At 47.0% G+C, this 21,963-nt stretch overlaps 1 protein-coding gene across 1 annotated transcript in view; it reads right to left on the bottom strand.

Moving 5' to 3' along the window:
- Positions 1-21,963, bottom strand: part of LOC146817360 (CD109 antigen-like) — a 1,044,213-nt gene that overhangs the window by 565,461 nt on the left and 456,789 nt on the right. The window contains exons 12-13 of the mRNA XM_085610952.1: positions 12,904-13,005; positions 12,730-12,792 (exon numbers count right to left, since the gene is read on the bottom strand). Coding sequence (XP_085467078.1) covers positions 12,730-12,792; positions 12,904-13,005 — 165 coding nt within the window. The remainder of the gene's footprint in view (positions 1-12,729; positions 12,793-12,903; positions 13,006-21,963) is intronic.

The following is a 21,963-nucleotide window of genomic DNA, read 5'->3' as shown; positions in this document are numbered from 1 at the left end:
GCAACGGCAGCATAAGCCCTTCATAAATAAGGGCCTTGATGTTTTTGAAAGCTCAAGAAAACCAGTTAGACAGAGTTGTTGTGTAATCACTGGTTATAGAGTCAGGAAGGCATAGTAGCTTCTGTTTGCACTCATGGGTAAAAGGAACATTAACACTTAAGGTAAAACTTTACAATATCGCAAGCCAGAAGAGAATACAGTAGATCACGGTGGGAAGGTTAGGGTGGATTCAGATGAAAGTCGCTGCAGACCCGCCACAGCCTGGATAGTACTTTCGGAAAAGTACACTGAATAACGTTTTCCCCTAGCTCCCATTGTTCACAATTAAATGTATTTGTTTTTGCAAGATTTCTTGGAAGGTAAATATCCCTCTGTACTTAGTAAGCACATCACAATATCCTTTGGGCCGAAGGCAAAGTTCAACATAACTTAGCTTGATTACTGTAATCAGTAAACTTAAGTGTAAGGCGTTCCTGCTATTATCATATTAAGAGATGTTAAAGTGATTAGGTCACTGCAAGCTTTATTTTTGTGCACAAGTTCACTTGTTGTCATTCATAAATATTACCCTGCACACAAGCTTGTTTTAGTTATTTCTGACGTGATGCAAGTCACCGCAAGGCAACCCAACTTCTTTCTGCGACTTACAAAACCACACAAAGCTCGTTTGCGTGGCTTTGCATGGTTTAGTGAATACAAAGTAACACAAGGCAGGGCATATCGCTGCCGTGCGTTACCTTGTGTTAAATAGTCGTTCCATGAGTGGAGTATGAGCATTCCCATGTATCCACCCATGGATTTTGGCACATTCCCAGATTTATAAAGACTTGTAAACCTGTGAATGCATCAAAATGCTACAGCAAGTTGCATTGCTGCGTTACTTTGTGAGTGAAAAGTAGTTTGTCTATGATGTGTGTTTGCATTTCATCATGACTTTGTCATCCCACTACACCGCAGAATTGCAGAGGCTGGAAAACCTGTGAACTATTTCAGGTAGATAAGGGTTATTGTGCTAAGAATGTATCAGTCAGAGCCATTTATCAGTTGTATCCTGAGGTTCAACTGAATATTGGACATAGAACTGAACATCAAGTACGACCCTTTAGCACTTGGCCCTCATGGTAGCAACAGTCCAAGACTTACTCAGGAAGGTAAAATATAAGTTTATAATGATAATAAAAGTAATAATACCAATGAGAACAAAATTTAATTCAATCAAATTCACACACAATAAATTATTGTACACAATTGGTTCAGAAACAGCAACTAAAAACATACAAAAGGCATTTACAATAATCCTGCTTTTCTTGACAACTTTGTAAAAAATGTGTTTCATGTACCTTAGTCCCCAATTAGGATTAGGCTCATCCTGGAAGTATGTAGGGTGGTCTAGGAAATCTCTAAAGGTTGACCAGCTAGGCAGAGGGTTTCGAGGGTCAACATTTAATGTCCTCCCCTTTCTAGTGATAAGGACTTTTGTTCCTTCTTCTTTGCTCCTTCTTTGTTCCCTTAGTGTACACTGTACTTTTGGTTGTCAGTCTATCTGTAGCAGAGGATGTACCTGTGTCATTAGAGGCGCCCATGGGATGGGCACTGCACAGTCCAAGGAACCCAAATAGGGACTTTGCCCTGGATGCACTAGCTGCTGTGTACTCAGGTTCAGATTTAATAAGCTAGAGCAGAACTGAGCCATATTTACTATGATAAGGCATACTTCTGCTTTCTTTACTTTTGCTGGCGTATTTGTGGAAGCCTAGCCCAAGCAAAGACAAGCAAAGACACTCTTGTGCCATGACGCAAGGGTGCACGTGTTGTGGTCAGAATAGCTTTTGTGCTGGACTCATGCAATGAGGAAGTAACAAGGAGAAATAAAAATGGGTCTCTTTACGCCAAAGCCAACACCAACATTTGTTACTAAGTGTGAGCAGGATACTGCGGTGAAGCATGGAGACTTCAGGCATGAAACACCCAAAGTACAGGCACACAGGCAAGACAGGGTATTCCATTAAAACTACCTGTTAACCATGAGGGGAGGAACAGCCCTTCCAGAAAACATTCGGCCAGGAAAGGACAGGTGGAAACTTCCTGTCTTCTCTCATTAACACTCCACAGTCTGACCCACAACAAATGATCTTTGGAATATCCTGAGGGGAGCTCATAGTTGCTGCGTGAACTCTACCTCCAGATCTCCATCTTAAGTACCCCTTGAAGATAGCAAATACAGATGGAGTTCAGTGTGACTGTGGCACCTGTGTCATGCACACTTGTTACATGCATCCTCTCCACACCCTACAGGTTCCCATATGGGACAACCATGTGCCACATGACATGAATGGGCAAATGTCCCAGTTGCAGGGGAATGGTTGACCTCTTTGAAAAAGTTAGAAGAGACCAGTAGAGGATTCTGCCCAACATTAAAAGGTAAAAAGGCTTGTAATTCCACCATGGATGATATTGCTGCCACCACTGTCAGTACTTTGAAAGCCAGGCAAGCTGATGGTAGCCATGCTTGATAAAGAGGGTGCAAATGGTGTGCTCATATAGAACCGCAAAGTTCCACTCCAGATCTCAATCTATGACACAAAAGTACATCCAGCGGACTGCATGATTGTCATGTGTACCGTGCAAGGGTAACAAGGTTACACCTTGCTAAGGCGAATTCGAAGCATGGGAAAGGCTTTCCAGAGCAAAGCAGGTGACATTTCTCTGTCTCTAAACCCCAAACATTACAGCCATGATTAATTGTACACGTATGATTCAGTTTTCTCATTCAAATGGCCATGTTACCCAGTAGCCTTGTTAAATGCTATCTATTTTTCACGGGTAAATGATAGAGTCGTCTTTGACAAGCTTTGAACCAGAAGCCCTGATTATTAATTAAGCTACTAAGCCTGGAAGTTTCAGCTATGGTTTCATTTCCTGTCGCCTTTCATTGTAAATTAAACCATACATGCACTTTAGTTTCATTTCTTCTAGGATGCAAATGGCATTATACATTGAATGATTTCACTGAGTTTCCCTTGCTTGTTATGTCGCTCCACCTGCCTAATTCTGTGTTCCTGCTTCTTATATGTTGGAAATCTTTCTTTTTCAGTTAGGGCCACTTCACAGATGTGGGTCCTATATGCTGGTATATGATAGAACTGTTAGCTTTGCCAATAGTTCTTTTCATAAGTGGCTGCAGGGCTGAAGGGCCCCTTGGCATTTTGCACCCTGAGAAACAGCCATAAAACTTTCAACATTCTTCCCCACATCTTACTGATTCTTTTCTTTGTTTTTTCTTGTTGTAGAACCACTCATTCACGTCTGGTTTTTTGGCCCTCTCTGTCTCCATATTGGTGATGCCTCGTGTATTGTTTTTTGCAATAGGCCCACTTTATTCATTTCAGCACTGTTGGTTTGCAGAGCCCAACTTCTGAATGTACCCCAAGATAAATGCCAAAAGAACAATTGATGGACAGAATGCAGAACATTGTCATACAATCACCCCAGTATAGAGATCTGGGCCTAAATCCATCGTTTTTTTGCTCACCATGCCATTCCAGTTTGGATCTAGCCATATACAAATCAGTTTTGACCCTGCACCCTTTGGGAACAGTCCAGCCCGAACTGCCAGGTCAGGTCCTCCAGATGCCCAGACGTGGGTCCAGGGGAGGCTGGTGCATAGGGGCGAGATGGGCGTCGCCCTCCCACCCTGGGGGACAAAAAAAATGCCTGATGAAAAACACTGAGCAGCTAGGAATAAATTGTGCTGGCTGCTAGTGCTTAGTGAACAAACATGTGTAAATTTGGGGTTTTCTTTAGGGGGGGGTGGGGGGTATGGCCTTTGCTCTGCACATGCTTTTGGCTGGGCGAAGATTTCTTCGACCTGGAGGCAGAAAGCAGGGCAGTGACGACACACTGGTGGGTGCAGCCTGTTTCTCATTTTCAGAATAGCATTTCGATTTTGGGCGTTTTCCCTTTGGCCCAGGGAGTAGTTGGAGACCCTCCATTCATTCCAATGGCTGGGGGCGGGGCTGCCTGGCAAGCTTAGAGTTTGTGGGGGTGTGGCAGTGGCCTTTGCCTCTTCCACCAGACCCAGCAACAGTTGTTGTTGCTTTTAATTGATTGGTCTGCTGGGGTCTGGGGGAGGAGTCGAAAGCCAAAAAATCCAGTACTTTCTGGTTTTTGGCTTGCTTCATCGTCGTGGTGGCTTGTGCGTGCGTGCTCTCATAGCTATTGCCATTGCCACGCTGTGAAGAGTGAACTGGTGCAGTGAGTCCTCTTGGTCACGGAGCCCCGGCTTAGTTACTGTCTGAGAGTGAGACACTACCTAGACTGAACAACATCGAGGTCACGATGGCGCCGGGTCATCTGCATCATCACCTCGGAGTCGGAACACACGGGTAAGTAAATGCCGGCCGCCACCACCCACAATAACCTCTTAATTACAGGGGCACTGACTGTTTAGGGTTTTTATCAGCGAGGGTAAAATAGGCAAGATAATAGATTAGAGTAGACAGAGGCCGCAGGCGGCGTTGAGGTGAAAGTGAACACGAGCAGTGAATTGAATTCAAAGACAGGGCCCAGGACTCGGTGAGAGACACAAGAAGGGAGCAGATAAGAGAGAGCAGCAGGCGAGAGCGAAGCAAGTTACAGACACTGGCTTCCTGAGAGGACGCCCCAGAGGGTTCTAGAATGACGGCAACGTTCCATAGAGGCCGGGGGCTGAGTGCTCCAGAGAGGGCGGTTGGAGACAGTTGGAGTGAAGGAGTCGTGGTGGACTGTGGAAGCAGAGCGTTAAACTAACTCACTCATGTAACGTAACGTTTGTTTTTGTAACTTCACATGCTCACTTGTAATTAATTTTTTCCTCATGTGTCATCACTATTCCTATTGTGAAGCGCTCTAGCCTCTGACACCTTCGGGTAAAGTCCGCGCTATATACGCATTAAATAAATAAATAAAAACTCTGCTAAGCCGCTTGGGGGTGGTGGGCGCTGCTCATTAATTGACAGACGCCCGTCGCGCTGACCCTTCGGCAGCCACTCCTGCTTTCGATATGTGTTCTGACATCCATTTCCTTATTTTCTTTTTCTCTAAATATGTTCCTTTTTTACTACATCTGCGTGTTTTGGGGAAACACATTGGGGCAGATTTACAAGCCCCTTGTGCCACTTTTGCATCACTTGTTCCATGTTAAAATTGACGCAAAATTGGCGCAAGGGGCTTGTAAATCTGCCCCATTGTGTCCACCTTTGGTTCCCAACACACTCTGTGGAATCGTGATTTTTGACAGTGGGTACAAGACCCAGCAGATGACGCTTGTTGTAGGACATATATCACCGTTGTGTTGCTCAGGAACGCAATAGTCAGAAGAAAAATGGGTCTCTCAGAGCCGTGACTGAGTCACAATGTAGTGTAAACTCACAGCAATGTTGGTTGGTGCCCCTCAATGGTCCATGGCTTAGTAGGAAAGAGTAGTAACCGGAAGTTTGCTTCTAAACCCTGTTTAATTTGATATTATCTGTATAGTGCTTTCTACCAACAGTATTGCACTGAAGCGCTGTCTCGATCAAGGCTCCCTTTCCAGATGGTTGTATGTGGTTTTAGGGTTTCCATCCACCGCTGAGTATAGTGGCTACGCTTGAATGTATAGGATTGGGTGTGTTTCCATATGTGTGGTTGTTTGGTTGTGTTTGTCTGTGCCTGGTTGCAAGATGGCAAACTCGATGCCATGCCACTCGATCAGTCGACTTCAGAGGGATGAAAGGCTGAGTTCTCTTGAGATCTGCAACTTAAGACCTGGACACTGACCACCAGCCCCTCCAAGGAGTAGCTGGTCCGCCTGGATATCTACGCTGAGCTGTAAACCAAAAGTTGTAAGTGCATTCTGAATGCATTTAGGGTGTTTTTGGTATGCAAATTCTATCTGTTATCAAGTGCTCTGAAGCTGCCTTCTGGCAACAAGGGGCACTAACCAGGTATAGGCTGTCAAACCAGACCTGACCTAGGCATATCCTGGGATATCTGAGCGGAGCTACCTCATATCTTTTGGCCTAGCCCACGTGCTGCACATGGCACATTAGGATCAGGGAATTGGCAATAATTTAAATAAGTTATTATAATCAGAGTTTTACACGCACGTATTTCTTATCCTCTTAATATAACTGAAGCACAAACACTTTTGCATACCTATTTAGAACTGAGGCGTGTCATTGTTTTTATAATTTCCTGAGAGCAAACCCCTGTGTGATTTGGCCATCACACGTGGAAAATATTTGCACAGTAAAGACAGAAGACTATGGATTTTCAAAGTGAGAACACTTACTATCCTTTTCGGATTTATAGAGTGGGCACTTCTTAAAGGCGCTGAACCCAGAATCTGGCAAGTTTTGGGGTATTTACCAACAACTTGCAGGTAGTTTTCTATCTAAAAAACATTCAGTGCTGAGAGATGGTGAGTGACACCTTCCGGGGACAGGGCACAACCCACTGAGCTGCACTGGCTCTCAGACCCCAAGACAGGGACCCTCCGAGGCCTTCTTCAGGCTGCAGCGCTATAGGAACCTGTTCGATGCGTGCACAGAGATAGTGTCCCCCCCACACCGTAGGCCTGCGCCCTATTGATGCTACGTTCCGTATCCCCTTTTCTCTCAATACATGCTGTGCTTAGTGCCATGCCATCCACTGATCCACAGACGCTCTTTTTGTGCCCAGCACTCCAGTTGTGCTCTGTTTTGCACCCTCACCCCTTCCTAATTCATGGTGTGTTTGGTGCTCTGCCCCCCCCCCAAGATACTCTGCATAGTAACCTCACACTGTTGTCAAGATGGCCTTAGTTGGATACTTTGCCCTCCAGGGGGCGTGGCTTGCCTTGTACCCTTCTTGCCCATACATTTTCGATATTGAAACCTGATCTCAAGGATCTAGGTTTGGCCAGGAGCCTAACTCCGCCTTCTGCGCAACCCCCAGCAGCGCCTCGGGCACCTTGGTTTAGCATCCTGTGGCCTCGCACAGCCTCATCTCCTCCCCTGGGCTGTGCTGATTAACTCTGTCACTCTTAACTCCCTAAAGCCAGCCCAGCTGTGTGGCTGACATTTCCAAAATGTCTGATGTGGAATTCTGTCGACGCGGTATAATTGCTGACAAGGAGGTGTCGGCACCGGGCACTGTCCTCTATTTCCAGCCCCATATGTGCCCTCCTGTGCTAAGAACTAGACCCAGGGCCGCTGGAATTATGCTACAGGGAAGGGGCAGATTGTGTGGCGGGGTTGAGTTGATTGTGCTGCGAAAGGGGGCATAATGGGAAACTTAGTGTGGTAGGTTTCATTGTTTGGTTGTGTTTGAATAAAATAAAACATTTTTTTTGAGCGTGCTAATAACTAAGGCAGTCTATTGCACCCGAGCTTGGGTGGATTGTAAAAAGCAGGCACTCGTGTCCAGGGTGCAGGTCACGAATAGATGGCACGAGACACGTGACAAGTTCGGAAATCTCGCTCTATTTAGAAAAGCGTCAGGTGTGAATGTTACTGGCATTAATGTTAAACACGTCCCAGCAGGGCCGGCTTTAGGGCGGTGTGACCGGTGCCACCGCACCGGGTGCTGGCTTCCTGGGGGCGCAGTGTTTGAAAGTGTATTATGCTTTTGAAGCACCTGCTGCAGCGTTTCTTTCCCCCAGCAATTACCAGGCCTCACATAAATGTCAAGAAAAATCCTGTGATTAATTATCGTCCTGGAGAGAGATCAGTGTTTTGTAAAGTTGAGGTTTTCTTTTGACTTAGGTGAAGTTAGTGCAGAGGGTTAATATGCCTGCTGCAAAGAACGTGTACCAAGTAGATTACAGAGTGCGTATGATGTAAACAGATCAGCAGGTTACTGCTTTCAAAAGAGACATCCTTTTGTTACTTGCAATTTATAACTTAAAGTCCTAATATAGAATAGCGAGCTATTAACTTTCATCCTAGAACTGCATACACACTGCAAACTATACATTATTAGAACATTGATTAATGTTACAAAAAGGGTTAATTTGGCTAGAAATCAATTCTTATTTTTAAAGAAAACTCCCAACTATGCTGTTTCTTTTTCGACTCTGAGTTTGTGCTTCTCCACACCAAGCACTCTTAAACTATACATATGAGATAGAATAATGATTGAACGGGGGCTAATTGGGCATGATGACCTGACTACAAGATGGCCGCCTCCCAAACTCTCACAAGATCTTGGTGTGAGAAATCACACCCCTTTTTAGAGTGCTCCCAGTAGTGTAGTGGCAGCCAGACCCTGGCCTTGCAATAAAGACTACGCACACAGGTGCGAAGGTGGTGGTTTCAACTCTGGCCACGCCCGGGTCCCTGGGCTATTTACTATCTCACTTGGCACATACTCCAGACACTACTGCCTTACGCATGTGGGGGTGTACCAGATTTCCCTCCTGCACAGCGCACAGCATGGTGTTGCCCAACTTCCTGCAGCACTACAGCCCCCTGCTTGTCTCATTAGACTGAACTGCTCGTATTGTGGCTCCACGCTTTGAGAAATCGTAACTGGTTGCCCAGTGCATGTGATTGTATGTAAATACACTGTATTTAGTTTATCATCAGCAGGCGTGCAACCTTTCTGTATGGACCTCATTAAGGTATCTTCAGGGGTTGCAGCTGCAACCCCTGAATCGCCCCTTATGACCCCTGGCACTGTCTTTGCGACCCTGGACCTCAGAGGTGGCAAAATCAGTGCCAGGAACACAGTGTCAGTTCGTCCTTATGGATATTGGATGGGGCTCCACTCTCTTTGTTTTCTCTCAAACTGTTTATTACACTAATAGTGAATAATGTGTGTATGTGTAAGCATGTGTATGTGAGTAAAATTGAAGGTCAAAGGGCATGTGATGTCGCTTCCGCTCCCCCTGACATTTTGGTGATTTGACATGCATGCTTGTCTCGTCTCTGCATGAGGGAGCAGCCTGATTCTCTACAGCAGGTACCACAAGGCCGGTAAAACTGCCCCGCATGGGGGAGGGGACAGATGCGCAGGGCAATAGAGTTCCGGCAACCCCAAGAACTGCCTTGGCAGTGGGGTGAGAGCACAGACTAAGGGGCGACCATTAAAGGCGACCCACAAAGATCCAGTGAGGCTTGGACTGGGATAGCTTGAACAGGGGCAGAAGCAACCCCCACCTGTGTGATAAGAGCAGGGGTGACAGTCACTGTGCTGGGACTCGGAGCCGAATCCGATAATTTATTACTTTACTGCCTGGGGACCCGGCCGGCAGGCAGGTTGACTTTCATTCTGTGGTGGTGGCGGTGGCTTCAGAGAGGCCTTGCCTGGGTGGCGCTTTAGTGTGTAACTGTACACATTACACACGCAGGTCGGACACCACGCATTCCATTTACGTGGCTCCGAGTCCCGGTGCAGCCCTCAGAGTCAGCCTTAGCCTTCTTGTTCTGAGTCCGGTACAGACATTGATATGTTGCATTGATAGGTTGACATTTCCCCACACGTATGTTGTGGACTCATGCAAGATGACTGCAACATCTAATTTTGATATGTATGTAATGTTTTCTTCACACTTGTGCTTTAAAATGCTATATTTGGATCCCGTTTTTGCAAAAATTTACAGTAAATATGTGGTGTAAAACCCACCATTTGAATACATTTTTTGCAAAAAATTCTTGCGGGGGGAATCCCCCCCGCACCCTCCTTTTTCAGTTCGGCCTCGCTCGCTTCCCTCGCTCGCGCATTGTACAAGGGTACACATTTTTCACCCCACTAGTTTCAAAATCCACCAGCCGTCCCTGCGTGGGTCCCTTGCTCACTGTGCCACTGGATTCAAGCAAGCCTGGCTGAAGAAGGGTGACATACCCTGAAACCGGTCCCAGGACGCTTGCCTCCAGGTCCAGGGTGGACCTGGCCTGGCAGTTCGGTCTGGACTGTTCCCATGGGGCACAGGGTCAAGACTGATTTGCATATGGCTGGGTCCAAACTGGGGTGGTGTAGTGGGCAAAAGAACAATGGATTTAACCCAGATCTTTTGACTGGGGGAGAATGTTTGCATTGTCAGAATTCCGTCCATCATTTGCTTGCTGTCCCCCAAGATAGCCACTTAGTTCATTTCATATGCTGCCATATTGTCCCTGTGATCACCCTGTCCCTTCGAATTGCCTGTCCTGTTTCCAGGTGTCACCTTTGCCCCCCCATCAATCCTACTCCATTAATTCTGGGTCAGAGTCCCTGTCACCATAGCTGCCACGTTTTGCAGGTGGCCATGCTGAGATGTCAGCAGGGGAATAACAGAGGGCATAAGATCTATACCGAACATGTTGCTATGATTCTGAAGTCTTTGCATGTTGGCCATCATTACAAAGGGGCCAGTAATTCCAATTGAGGAGCAATTTGCGACCAGTTGGTACTTGCATCAGGACTAACGTGATAATATCGCACTGTCTCCCCGAACAACATTCGTGAGGTGAAACCAGGTGGAATTCGTGCAAGAAAATACCTCATATTCTGAACTTTCCAGCAGGTAAACATGCAGTAATACTGTGTCATCACCCATTCCATGGTACTGAACACGGAATGAGGAGGTAATGCCACGCCTTGTGGTGTTTTGGTATTACCTGGTGTAGTAGTACCACGCCGAATACATTGGTCTGTGGAACGACGGCCATAAAGCATAATAGGCAAGAGTATGGACAAAAGAGAAATACATTTAATTATAGAACTAATGTTAGAGATATAGACAAAAACAATCACTGGCAAAGCTAATATATCTCGCCTGTCAAATCGATTGGCTTTTGCAAGATTTTCTTTCTAGATAGCCGGTGCGGGGGTGCATACATTTGCGGCAGACGTCTGAAGTATTTTGCTATCATTTAAATTTCTTAGACTCTCTTATTCTTTATAGCTTAAGGTAATGCATTCAAAGATGTACATCTCAGAAGAACAATAAGAGTGAATCACATAAAAAGAAAAACATTGGCAAAGTCAATAGGTTTTGCAGGTAAGATCTATTGGCTTTTTCAATACCTATTTTACTGAGAGCCAGAGCTGCAAAGGATAACTGTATGTATCTGAGCTGTCCATACAATGCTCCTATGACAAGAAAGGGCACTGTCATTGTGGAATCCAAAGAAGTAGCGTGTAAACGGTCATGCTCAGATGGGTGAACAGTGAGCTGTGAGCTGTCTTGCCAGGACAGAGTAAGATCTGCCAAGACTGATTGCCAGCATAGAGCGAGTAATGAAAGAATTTCTCATGACTACACATTGCAAGCAAGCAGGTAAGCAGCGACATGAGGGCAAAGTCACATTCTGATGGCCAGCTATCCTAAATGATCCCGACTGATAGCCAATGTGCATGCATCTGCGGCAACCATCTTTCAATGGATTTTCTTTGAGCATATTAAAATTAGTTCCAAGAAGCCATCTTAGTATGTTTGAAAAAACATGTCAAGATGGCCCTCTCCCAATATAGCTACAGGCATTGTTCACAATGCATTGAGACTTAGGAACAAGCATGTGCTAGTGGTGGTTTCTATTAAAGCAAGGAAGATTGAAAGAGGTTGGAGATGCAGTGAGAGATAGATGGGGGAGAAAACAGACCCTCATGTGCACTGGAGTGCACCGCCTGACATCAGCAACGGAAGGATACATGCCATCCAATCAGGATACATTCCATCCAATTAATACACAATGAGACCAAAATACTCCTCGGTGGGACAAACAACAACAAGCATTGGCATAGCCAATAGGTCTCGCCTTTGGGACCTTATAAGTGTTTGGCCATGCAACAGTTGCATAACTAAATACTTGTAAGGTCCCAAAAGCGAGACCTATTGGCTATGCAAAGCGGCCGTGCGGGATCATGATCAAACATCAAAGCGGCCGTGATTGCGGTAAAGCGCGCGCCCGCGCACATGCACTGTAGCTCTAGGCTGGCCTGGTAGCACTTTTTGGAGCCCTCTCAATAAGTCTCGCCAGACCAGCGCATGCGCTGGGTCAGGCGAGACCTAAAAAAGGGATGAAAGCCACTGAATCAGGAGCAGGAACATGAGAGAGACAAGAATGCCCTCCGTGATTGAGCCAGGAGCTGACCTAAGGTTCAATATGTGTACTGTATCGTTCACAATAAGCGTTGAACAACAAACAACCAAGAATAAGGCTGCCAGTACATGAGGCCTAAAAAATGAATACAAATGGGAAAACCCTTTCTACACTTCAGTCGGAGGGCCCCATTATTCCCCACGAGAATTTTGCCCACCCGAGTACTGACAGTAGGCGTGCCGGGTACGTAGTGGGGGAGAGCTACCGGGGGATTAGAAGTGGGACCTTGACGGCCCACTTTCAAATGAGGAACTACCATGGGAATTGCTCATTCCAGGTCCAGTTCATCTGCTAATTCCTTAATTCCCCATGGTGGTGCATCATAAGATTTCTGCGGCGTTCAGAAGCTAAACTAAAAATTCTGGGTGCAACAAAATAGACCTGTGGTTCTTCAGCAAATCTCGTAATTTCAATAAGACTTGTAACTCCTATCACAGACCAGATTAGAATTAGCAGACCACACATAATGAGTGCTTCGGGTGTCCTATCCATTGGATGCTCATCGTTGAGGGGCCTCAAACACAACCTTGATACACTTGTAAATACTTTAGTGCTGCGCGAGTTTCTACAGCACTTCATGGGTGTAGACACTAGGGCTGGACGTCAACTTTCTACTTGTACATGTCTGTGCTCTAATAGTACATACCACGTAGTTTATTTCTTCCACTTTTTCACTGCTTTCAACATAGAGCTGAAATGGGGAGCCAACCTGAAAGGCAAAAAAGAAGACATTAACAATTCAATTGAGAAATGTTTATCTAAACCCACAGTTTAAGGTAGTAAAACAACATTTATGACCAGAATTAATGGGTCAAATTACCCGAATAGGAGAATCTGGTGGGGAAATCTGCAAGAAAGCATCTGCCACTTGCCAAAAATTTCTTCGTGCCTGAATAGTGTGGTTTGTTTCTTGATACTGCACCTGCAGAAACCATCAAAGTGTAAAGACCAACGTTATGCACTTTGAACAAAATGTAAACTTCCATTTTAGTAATTCACATTATTTTGGCGCAAAGTGGGATACCGCCTTTATTAAAAATGTGCTCCTATGTATGCCTTCATATTAAGACTTGTGAAAAATCATTAAATACAACAAAGCCTCCTGTATGGAAAATACAATCTTTCGGACTGATCGACGGGGAAAATAACAGTGAGTGAATACCCCCCCAAGTCGCTTACAACTGAGTTACTTCATCCTCGAAATGGCTCCTATAATCAAGCTATCATAGTAATATAGGGGCATATTCTCAAGAACGTGTGATAACCATCGCAAAAGTTACTTAATGCAACCTCCTACATTGCAGTCTATTGTGGGAAAATTACGGCATGTTAACCAAGTATTCTCAACACGGCGGTTCCATGCGATAGTCTCCAGATAACGTGTCGAATGGCCAGGTTAAAATCAACGCCACGCCGCAAAAATGTGAAAAGTGAATGCAAAAAATCATGCGATGAGGCCAATTGTGGTAAAAAAAGCAGCGAAAAGCAGCCGGAAGGCCTGCAAATCCCACGCGTCTGGCGGGAAAATGCACCATAAACACCACAGAAACAATCCAAAGCGCGTAGCAACATGGATGCACCCTAACCAAGCGCAGAGGCCAACGCGAATCCCACAACCCCCACAGACCACCAGCAAGGAACAACGGGGACGGCCAAGGAGAAGAGGGAGAGGAAGACGGGGTGCAGTCCACAGCAAAACCAGATCAGCGTAAAGTAGGTGACAGAACACTACCATCAACTGACCCACAAGTAGACCACCAGGAATGCAGTCTGAGTGCAGGGGAGGCCAATCGAGGAGGCCAAGAGGCGCTGGCATGATGTGACAACCTAAATCAGGCACAAAGCCTCTGCCAACAGGAAGGCTGCAATGGCAACAGGAGGAGGCAGTCCTGTGCCACAGGAGGAGCTGGAGGAAACCCAGGCCACAGTCGTCAGTGTGTAGACGGTGCAAGGAGTAGGGAGTCCGGACACAGCTCGAGAGGACCTGACACAACATCAACAGGGTGAGTAACGACCAGGGACTGGGGGGACGGGGAGAGATGAGCACAATGGCACACATGCACAACGAGGTGTAACACACTGCACACCCACAATTACCATGGATCATGTCCCTGATCCCCTTGGCACACTGCAGCACACACACATGGCAAGAACAGCACACCCAGATTGACGACAACGTGGTACACTGCGAAAAGCCGACACTGCAGAACAGAGGACACAACTGGCTCTGCACACGCACAGAAACATGCCTACTACATATGACAGAGCAGGAAACTGTGAAATGGAAATATACGCGTACGACCTCACATCCGTCATGTAGTCCAAATGTACACTGTCCTGCACCAATATTCAGCACCTCCCAAACAGTCACAATGTACATTGTCATACATGTAAACAAGAACAATGCGCCTACATAAATGTCAACACAATGTCACCATGCATCTCCCCTTCACATTGCAGAGGGGCACACAACACCTCCAGCAGAGCACAGAAGACAACACATCTGTGATTCCGGAGAGGACCACCACACCTTCGACACAAAGCCCAACAGCCCATGGACATCCCACGCAACCCCCCACCAGGACCCGGGCAGCCAAGCTACTTAGAGGAGCACAGAGTGCCTGCAACAGACCACACAGCAGGAAAGCACCCGCAAGCACAGCTGGCTCACGACACTTCACCCACCCACACATGGCACCCCAATGCCAGGTGTCAGCATGCCAAAAGGAGGTGGCCGAACAGGTGTGGGTGGGGTCCGAACCCATGGAAGGTGAACTAGATCACATACGTTGGCGTCTATTATCCTTCAGGGACCACCTACACCCCACAAAGGAGACCCACACTGCCATAGACACATGCATATGCACATTCACAGTACAGAACCGCACCCAGGGGCACACAAATAGCAGTCACACACCCACGTTGGCTCTGCGTACGACTGCCCAGGCCACTCCCCTTATGAATTGAGTGGGTGACAACAAAGCTACATGTCGAAGCTCCAACCTGCTGCCTGCGGTGACATGTCTGCGCCCGCTGTCCACAGCACAATGTAATGTTGTAGGGCCCAGGGCCCTCATGAATACAACAAGACCACAGGGACACACGCGGATATCATGTTGAACTGGCTACGGGCACGTGCACCCGCCCCGGTTATTGGCAGGGCCACATGTACAGTGATGCCTGTGCTGGATGTGTGTGGGGTGAGTGTAAGCCAGCCCGCACGGAGTGCTTGGTGCTGGCAACCACTTGAACAGTGGACACCAGTGCAACGGAAACTGAAAACATCTGCATAACAGAGTCAAATGCTGAGCAACATGGAGGGAGCCAGAGAAAGTCCAGAGGACACCCAACATGCAAACAGAGGTGTCAGTGAGTTGCAGTGCACTGAGGTTGGGGCACTAGAGCTGAGCGCGCTCATGTGAAGAAAAAGTCTCGGATTGTGTCCCTTCGAGATATTCCTGATGCAGATGGAGTGGGGTGTGTTAGACCTGCATCATCTTCCTCATCAACGTCCCAGGTCTCCCACACTGCCTGAGGTGACATTGCTGCGCAACCTCTGCACAGCACAAAACTCAATCAGTAACGGTCCATGGGTTGCAGTGCACTGAGTCAGTGGCACCTAGAGTGTTGAGCAGGGGATCAGGCAGAAGATGACATCTACGACAGGTGCGAGCAACTCCGTCAGTCTGCCAGTACGACCGTTTCGGCACTGGCAGTTAGCGGTTGGAGTAGGTCCTTGCGGTGGTGGCATGTGCCTCCCGCAGTGATGCAACGTCCAGGGCCGGTCAGGACTCGATTTGTTGTGTGAGCCCTTGTGGGCCGCAGTTCAGGCTGGAGGCAGCAGACAGCACATGTCGTTGATGACCCCAAGGCCATCGCCTCGGAGGCCATCCAATATCTCAGAAGAAGGGGTCCTGGACCTGACCAGCACAGAGTTAATGACCCTGGATGCACTGCGGCCGGCACAGGCACCCTGCCACGGGACGGTGACTTGCGGTGCACTGAGGTAGGGCCACGCAGACTGGGCGGGTCTTCATCAATGTCGAAGGTGAATGTGGCAGAGGCTTGCGGGGACAGTGGAAGGTGTCCTCCAGGGCATGATGCAGAACGTCTTATGTTATCTGTAAACAGCAAATGGTGGAGTGGAAAGCGACAGCCTCGTTGCCAGAACCAATTTGGTATCAGCTACATGAAGATAAAAACTACCCCCTGTCACGTGGTTTTAGGCCACTCCCTATTTACAGTGCTAAGTTAGCTCAATCACGTTAGCTGTTGGAAAAACATCTTGTTGCTTTTGCTGCCTTTGCACCCGACACTGTTGTTACATGTTATTCATTTGAGAAATGCAGACTCGTCTCAAGTGAATGTTATTTATACATCCTTAACAGTTGCTAGTGCCCTTGGTCTGTACATCGAGTAAAGAACTGTTCTAGGACACTAGACGGTGCCGGCTGATTATGTTCAGGGTGAGTGTACCACTGTTTAGTCACAACATGCACGCAGCCGCAAATACCAGAATGTCGTGGGCTTTAATATCACAGCGCAGCATATTGTTAGGGCATTCGATAGAAGAGCTGTTGCAGAGAACACTGAGCTGCTCCTGTGATGTGATACACCTGAGCTGATCTATACGGTATGGGGTCCCCTATGCAAGCCTATGAGACCTTCTAATAGTCTAATAATATTTTATTAGTTGCTAGAGAAAGGAGGGTGGTTGTTTTCCACTGTCATTATTAATATGATCGCTCCTTTCATTTTCTATGGTATTGTAACAATGCTAATGGTAATGATCTTAACCATTTGTCTGCTTATGTTAGCCAAAGTACTGTATAACAGGACTCGAGGTTTATGAATAAATTCTTTCACCTTTACTGTGTCTTAGTTATTCTGTTGTGGACTAATATATATGTGCAAACGGGTATTTCGGGTTCCCACCATTCCTGAGAATAACTAAGTCGCATGTTCTGGGTTGTCTATACATTGGGACCGCCGAGCTAAATCTCGGATAACGAATGTGACACTAAGCTAGTCGGCTAAGGGGTTCTTAGTTCTGAGGGGAGTTTCTGGTACACCACAATTCTCTAAGGTTCTGGTTTCCTGCGCATAGTTCTGTGCATACGCAGAATCCCTACAACATGGCGCACCTAACGTTTGGTCTTAATATCTGAGATGCCTTTGTAGTGCTTTTTATTAGTCCACAACGCCCTCACTCTGGTTTCCGGATAACGGGAGTGACGGTTTAACCTACCTAGGTTTTAGGCTATAGGTTCTTTCAAGCTTGATAATAAAAAAGGTTACACTAATCTAAGCCCAAGTGCTACTAAAGATCTCGTTGTATCTTCTTTTTCGTCCTAATGGCGGTAGAAATTCCCGCTCATAGTAGGGTGTCTCTACGTGCTCATTTGAGGACGTACGGGGTGCCTGATGACGGGATGGCAGTGGTGTTTGTCGTGAGTGCAAGTGCCACTTACCCTTATGAGTTGTTTTACTCTTGGGTTACCTTTGAGGCTGTGGAAGATGTCGATAAAACGTTCCACAAATACACTGCCACACCGGTGCCTCTACATTATACCCCATATATGGCTTTAGAAATTCCTATTTCAACCTGGCAGCACACTATTTGGTTTAATGGCGCCCTCCCCCACACGGTCACCCCGGCGAGACTGGGTCCTTTGTCTATTGAAGGAGCTACTTGGCCGGTGCTGGCCGGACATACACCTCATCCACGCTACCTGACGGTAGGAGTGGATAGCTTACGTTTACTACACACGACCCTGATTACGGTCCATAGGGCGTTAGTGCAGTATGTGTCGCGCACTGTACAGGTGGGGGCACCTGCAGTTGCGGGACACGGGGCTGATCACCATCATGCGGTTGTCATTAGTCCTGTAATGGTAAACGCGGTTGTTGGCAAGCGCCCCCAGAATAAGGATGAGTATCCTTATTGGCTTGCAGAAAAATTCGATCAACTAGAAGCCGTGTTTCCTAACACTAGTCCTGTGGATAAACACAGGATACTCACTATTACTTTGCTGAAAGAACTGGTCCCAGACATTGTCGATTGTGACAATTGGGGCAAGGTCTTTGCCGCGACCTATTCGAAGTGCTTCGGCACTACGTCTATGTCGGTACTACCTTCCGTTATCAAGAAAGTCCAGGAGGACCATGGGGCGGAAGCAGCTATTGAATTGGGAATGCGGCTTATCGACAGCTTCGATATAGTATGTTCCATGATTATGGGAAATCTCAAAGGAGATGCCATGCAGTTTCAAGTGGGAAACATGATGGCACTTATTGCGGATGACGATAAGCCAAGGGAGTTTGCAAAAGTTATTGCGAAAGCCTATAGGATGGTTGGACGTAGTGCCCTAGGCGTGAAACCAGTCATCAAAATTCCTGATGTAGTACAGCACACTAAAGTGAGTTCGTCTACAAAAGACGATAAACCCAACTTTCCAAAACAAAATTGGCGAGCTAAAAAACAAGATAAACAGCAACAGAAACAGGATGCTCGACCAGCGTCCCCAGTTCAGGCATATGTTGAACGCACTTATGATTTGCGTGATCGTTCTCGTATTAAGTCACCTGATAGGTTTCAGGTTCCTGACCAGCGCTCTCCTCGTTCTTCACAGGAAACAGCGGCTTCACACTTTGGTGGAGGAGACCGTGGGAGAGGCCGGGGTGCTCAAGGTCGAGACCAGCCCCGACAGGAGGACAGAAAAGGCAAGCAGGAGGATTCTGCACGTCCACGTCCCCCGTTTCAGAAAAAGAAGGTTGCTGCAATCTCAGCGAAGTATGCCTCAGATGGTACGGACACAGCTTCTGAACATGAAATGGGCGCTGACGCTGCTAGACAGCGCGGCGGAAGTTACAGTAGTGCGGGGAGCACTGCGTCCATTTCTGGAGGCGACAGCAACTAAAATCTATGTAACAGTAGAAACTGCTGATACTCGCGTAGCCCCCCCTGAGAGATTATTTGACATAGTCCTCAATATTGAGGGTGACATACAACGAAAAATTAACGCGGTATTTTGGGATAATCTAACGACCACCTATGATATACTATTGGCGGAGAAAGATTGGCCCCCGGCTTTCGTTCTAAACGCTCCAAGGGGGGAAGAAGTTATTCTTCCTTCTTTTGGACACGTAGTGCCCAAGGAGGAGTCTAAGAAGTTGGCCGAGGAGTGGGCGCGGGTGCTTGCACCTGCGTTGTATCGTAATCAGGTTGGGTGGGATAAAAGTTCTACCCTCCACGAATTTCCATTGCGGTCCGACCCCCAGCCTCAGCCCCAATACCCTATGCGTCGTGAGGCTAGGTCTCACGTCGCGGCTATCCTTGAACAATTGGAATATCAGGGAGTAATTGAAACGTGTGTGTCATCCATGAATAATCCTTTATTCACTGTAACGAAGCCTGACGGATCGTACCGCCTAGTTTTGGATTACCGGCACTTAAACTCGCACTGCCGGAATTGTGCGGTGCAAAATACCCATAGTTCAGCCCTCGTAGATAGTCTTGTGAGGAAAAGGTTCAAAACCACAATCGACTTGTCCAATGGTTTTTATTGCCATAACATATCCCCTCATAGTTATGAGTGGACCGCTTTTACTTCGGGTGGTAAACAAAAAGTGTTCAAAAGACTCCCAATGGGCTATAAAAATAGTCCTGGGGTATTTGCTGCCCGTGTGGTCTCTCTCTTAGAGATGGTAGACCCGGAGGCGTACTCGTACGTTGATGACATCTACTTAACAGACGACGAGTTGCTTCCACACCTTGCTCGCGTGGACAACATAATTTGTATGTTTGCGGACTTTGGTTACAAGTTTAACTTTAAGAAGTCCCACATTGCCGAGTACACAGTTTTATTCTTGGGGTACGAACTCAACAATGAGGGCCGAGGCTTGGCTCCGCAGTTCCTTGAGAAATGCGCACGCCTTCGTATCCCTACGACACTGAAACAACTACAATCATTGCTGGGCTTTCTGAATTTCGGTCGTACCTACATTCCTGAATATGCCCAGCGTATCAAGACATTATATGCCTTGGTGCAACCAACTTTTACCAAATCTTGCTGGCTGCCAGAACATTCGGCTGCATTACACTCTTTGCAGTCTGACCTTCTTACTGCGAAATATTTACAAACTCGTGATAACCACACAAACCTGGTCATAAGAATTGTACCGGGTGTGGAGGGGTTCACGTACTTAACATACAATGAAGGCGACACTGTCCCCATTGCTTACAAATCTCATTTATATACTTCGGCTGAAATGCGTTTCTCCACTGTCGAAAAGGTTTTGACAGCAGTTCAGATGGCAATCCTGAAAGAACGAGCGCTATCACAGGGGAAGCGCATGATGGTGGTAACACCATTTCCTGCCCTAGAGGCAGTCACTAAAGCAAGTGTGCCGAATTCTAAAGCTTTGCATCCAAGGTGGATACAATGGGCGACCTCCTTAGCCTCGCCTGATGTCGAATACATTTTTGACGCAGGACTTCAGACTCCGGAGAGTTTGGAGTATGAATTAGTTCATCCGGCTCCACTTACATTGCGCCCGTTGGAGGAGTTCAATTGTGTCATATACACTGATGGGTCCGCGCAGCCCGCAACTGGATCAAGGCACGCTTATTCAGCGGCTTGCGCAATTGTTGTTGGTACTTTCGTGAATGGTGAATTCGTACAGGATGCGGTGCATAAGCAGACTTTGGGTGATTGTACCGCACAATTGGCGGAGCTTAGAGCTCTGGTGCTTGCACTGGAGTTTGCTGATTACAGAGTCACAACTCTTATAGTGAGTGATTCTTACTATTGTGTTCAATCTTACAACGACAATCTGATGTTTTGGATTGCGAATGGATTTCGTGATTCAAAAGGTAGCACAGTGAAGCATAAAACGCTTTGGGCTAGGGTGGCTGAACTAAAATGCAGTCGACCCCTTGTGAATGTTATTCACACTCTTGGTCACCAACGAGTTGGCGTCCATGCTGTCGGTAACAGTTTGGCTGACGAGGCAGCTAAAACAGCAGTGGCAACATACTTAGTAGCAGCAGTTACAAGATCCAAAAGTAAGATCGATGATGACATCTTGGCAGCTATTGCTGCATCAGAGACTGGGACGGACTTCCCTAGAGGTTTCCCTTCTCGATACCATTATCACTTAAGTCCTGATAACGTCCCGTTAGTGAGGATTAATGATGTTGGGGATAGGGTTATTCCCAATTCGGACTGCAGGCCCGCATTGGTACAAGCTGCGCACGAGGGTGTTGCGTCTGCGCACGCCGGAGTGTCCGCAACTGTGTCACTGTTGCAACAGCGTTATTGGTGGTACGGTTTGTACAAACATACACGGACTTATGTCCTCAATTGTGGGATTTGCCAACAGATAAAGCCATCTACGGTGGCACGTCCACCACAAACGCAGCTGCATATATCTAATCAACCACTAGCGTGTGTTTATTTAGATCACTGCGGTCCTTTTTCCTCGGACACTGCGTACAAGTATATCTTGGTTGCAGTAGATTCGTGCACACGTTTTCTTTGGGTGTGGCCACACAGGAGTGCTGATGCCAGGACTGTCATCAAAGCATTGCGTGTCTTTATAGGGAGTTTTGCATGTGGCACCCTTCACTCTGATCAGGGCCCTGCGTTCGCCTCTAAGGCTTACAAAGAAGCTATGAGAAGTTTGGGGGTCCAAGTCAAATTTTCGTCTCCATACCGGCCTGAGGGCAATAGTGTTGTGGAACGAATGAACCGTGACCTAAAGCAATCATTGACAGCCAGGGTGTTAGGTACTGGCAAAAACTGGCTAGCCCATTTGTATGACGTCCAACGTGCACCTAATAATCTCCCTAGAAGGTCTCTGGGTGGGAGGACCCCGT

Source organism: Triturus cristatus, chromosome 6, assembly GCF_964204655.1.
Source record: "Triturus cristatus chromosome 6, aTriCri1.1, whole genome shotgun sequence".
NCBI lineage: Eukaryota > Metazoa > Chordata > Amphibia > Caudata > Salamandridae > Triturus > Triturus cristatus.
Note: the sequence above shows the minus strand (reverse complement) of the source record. Positions and strands in the feature narration are given on the sequence as shown.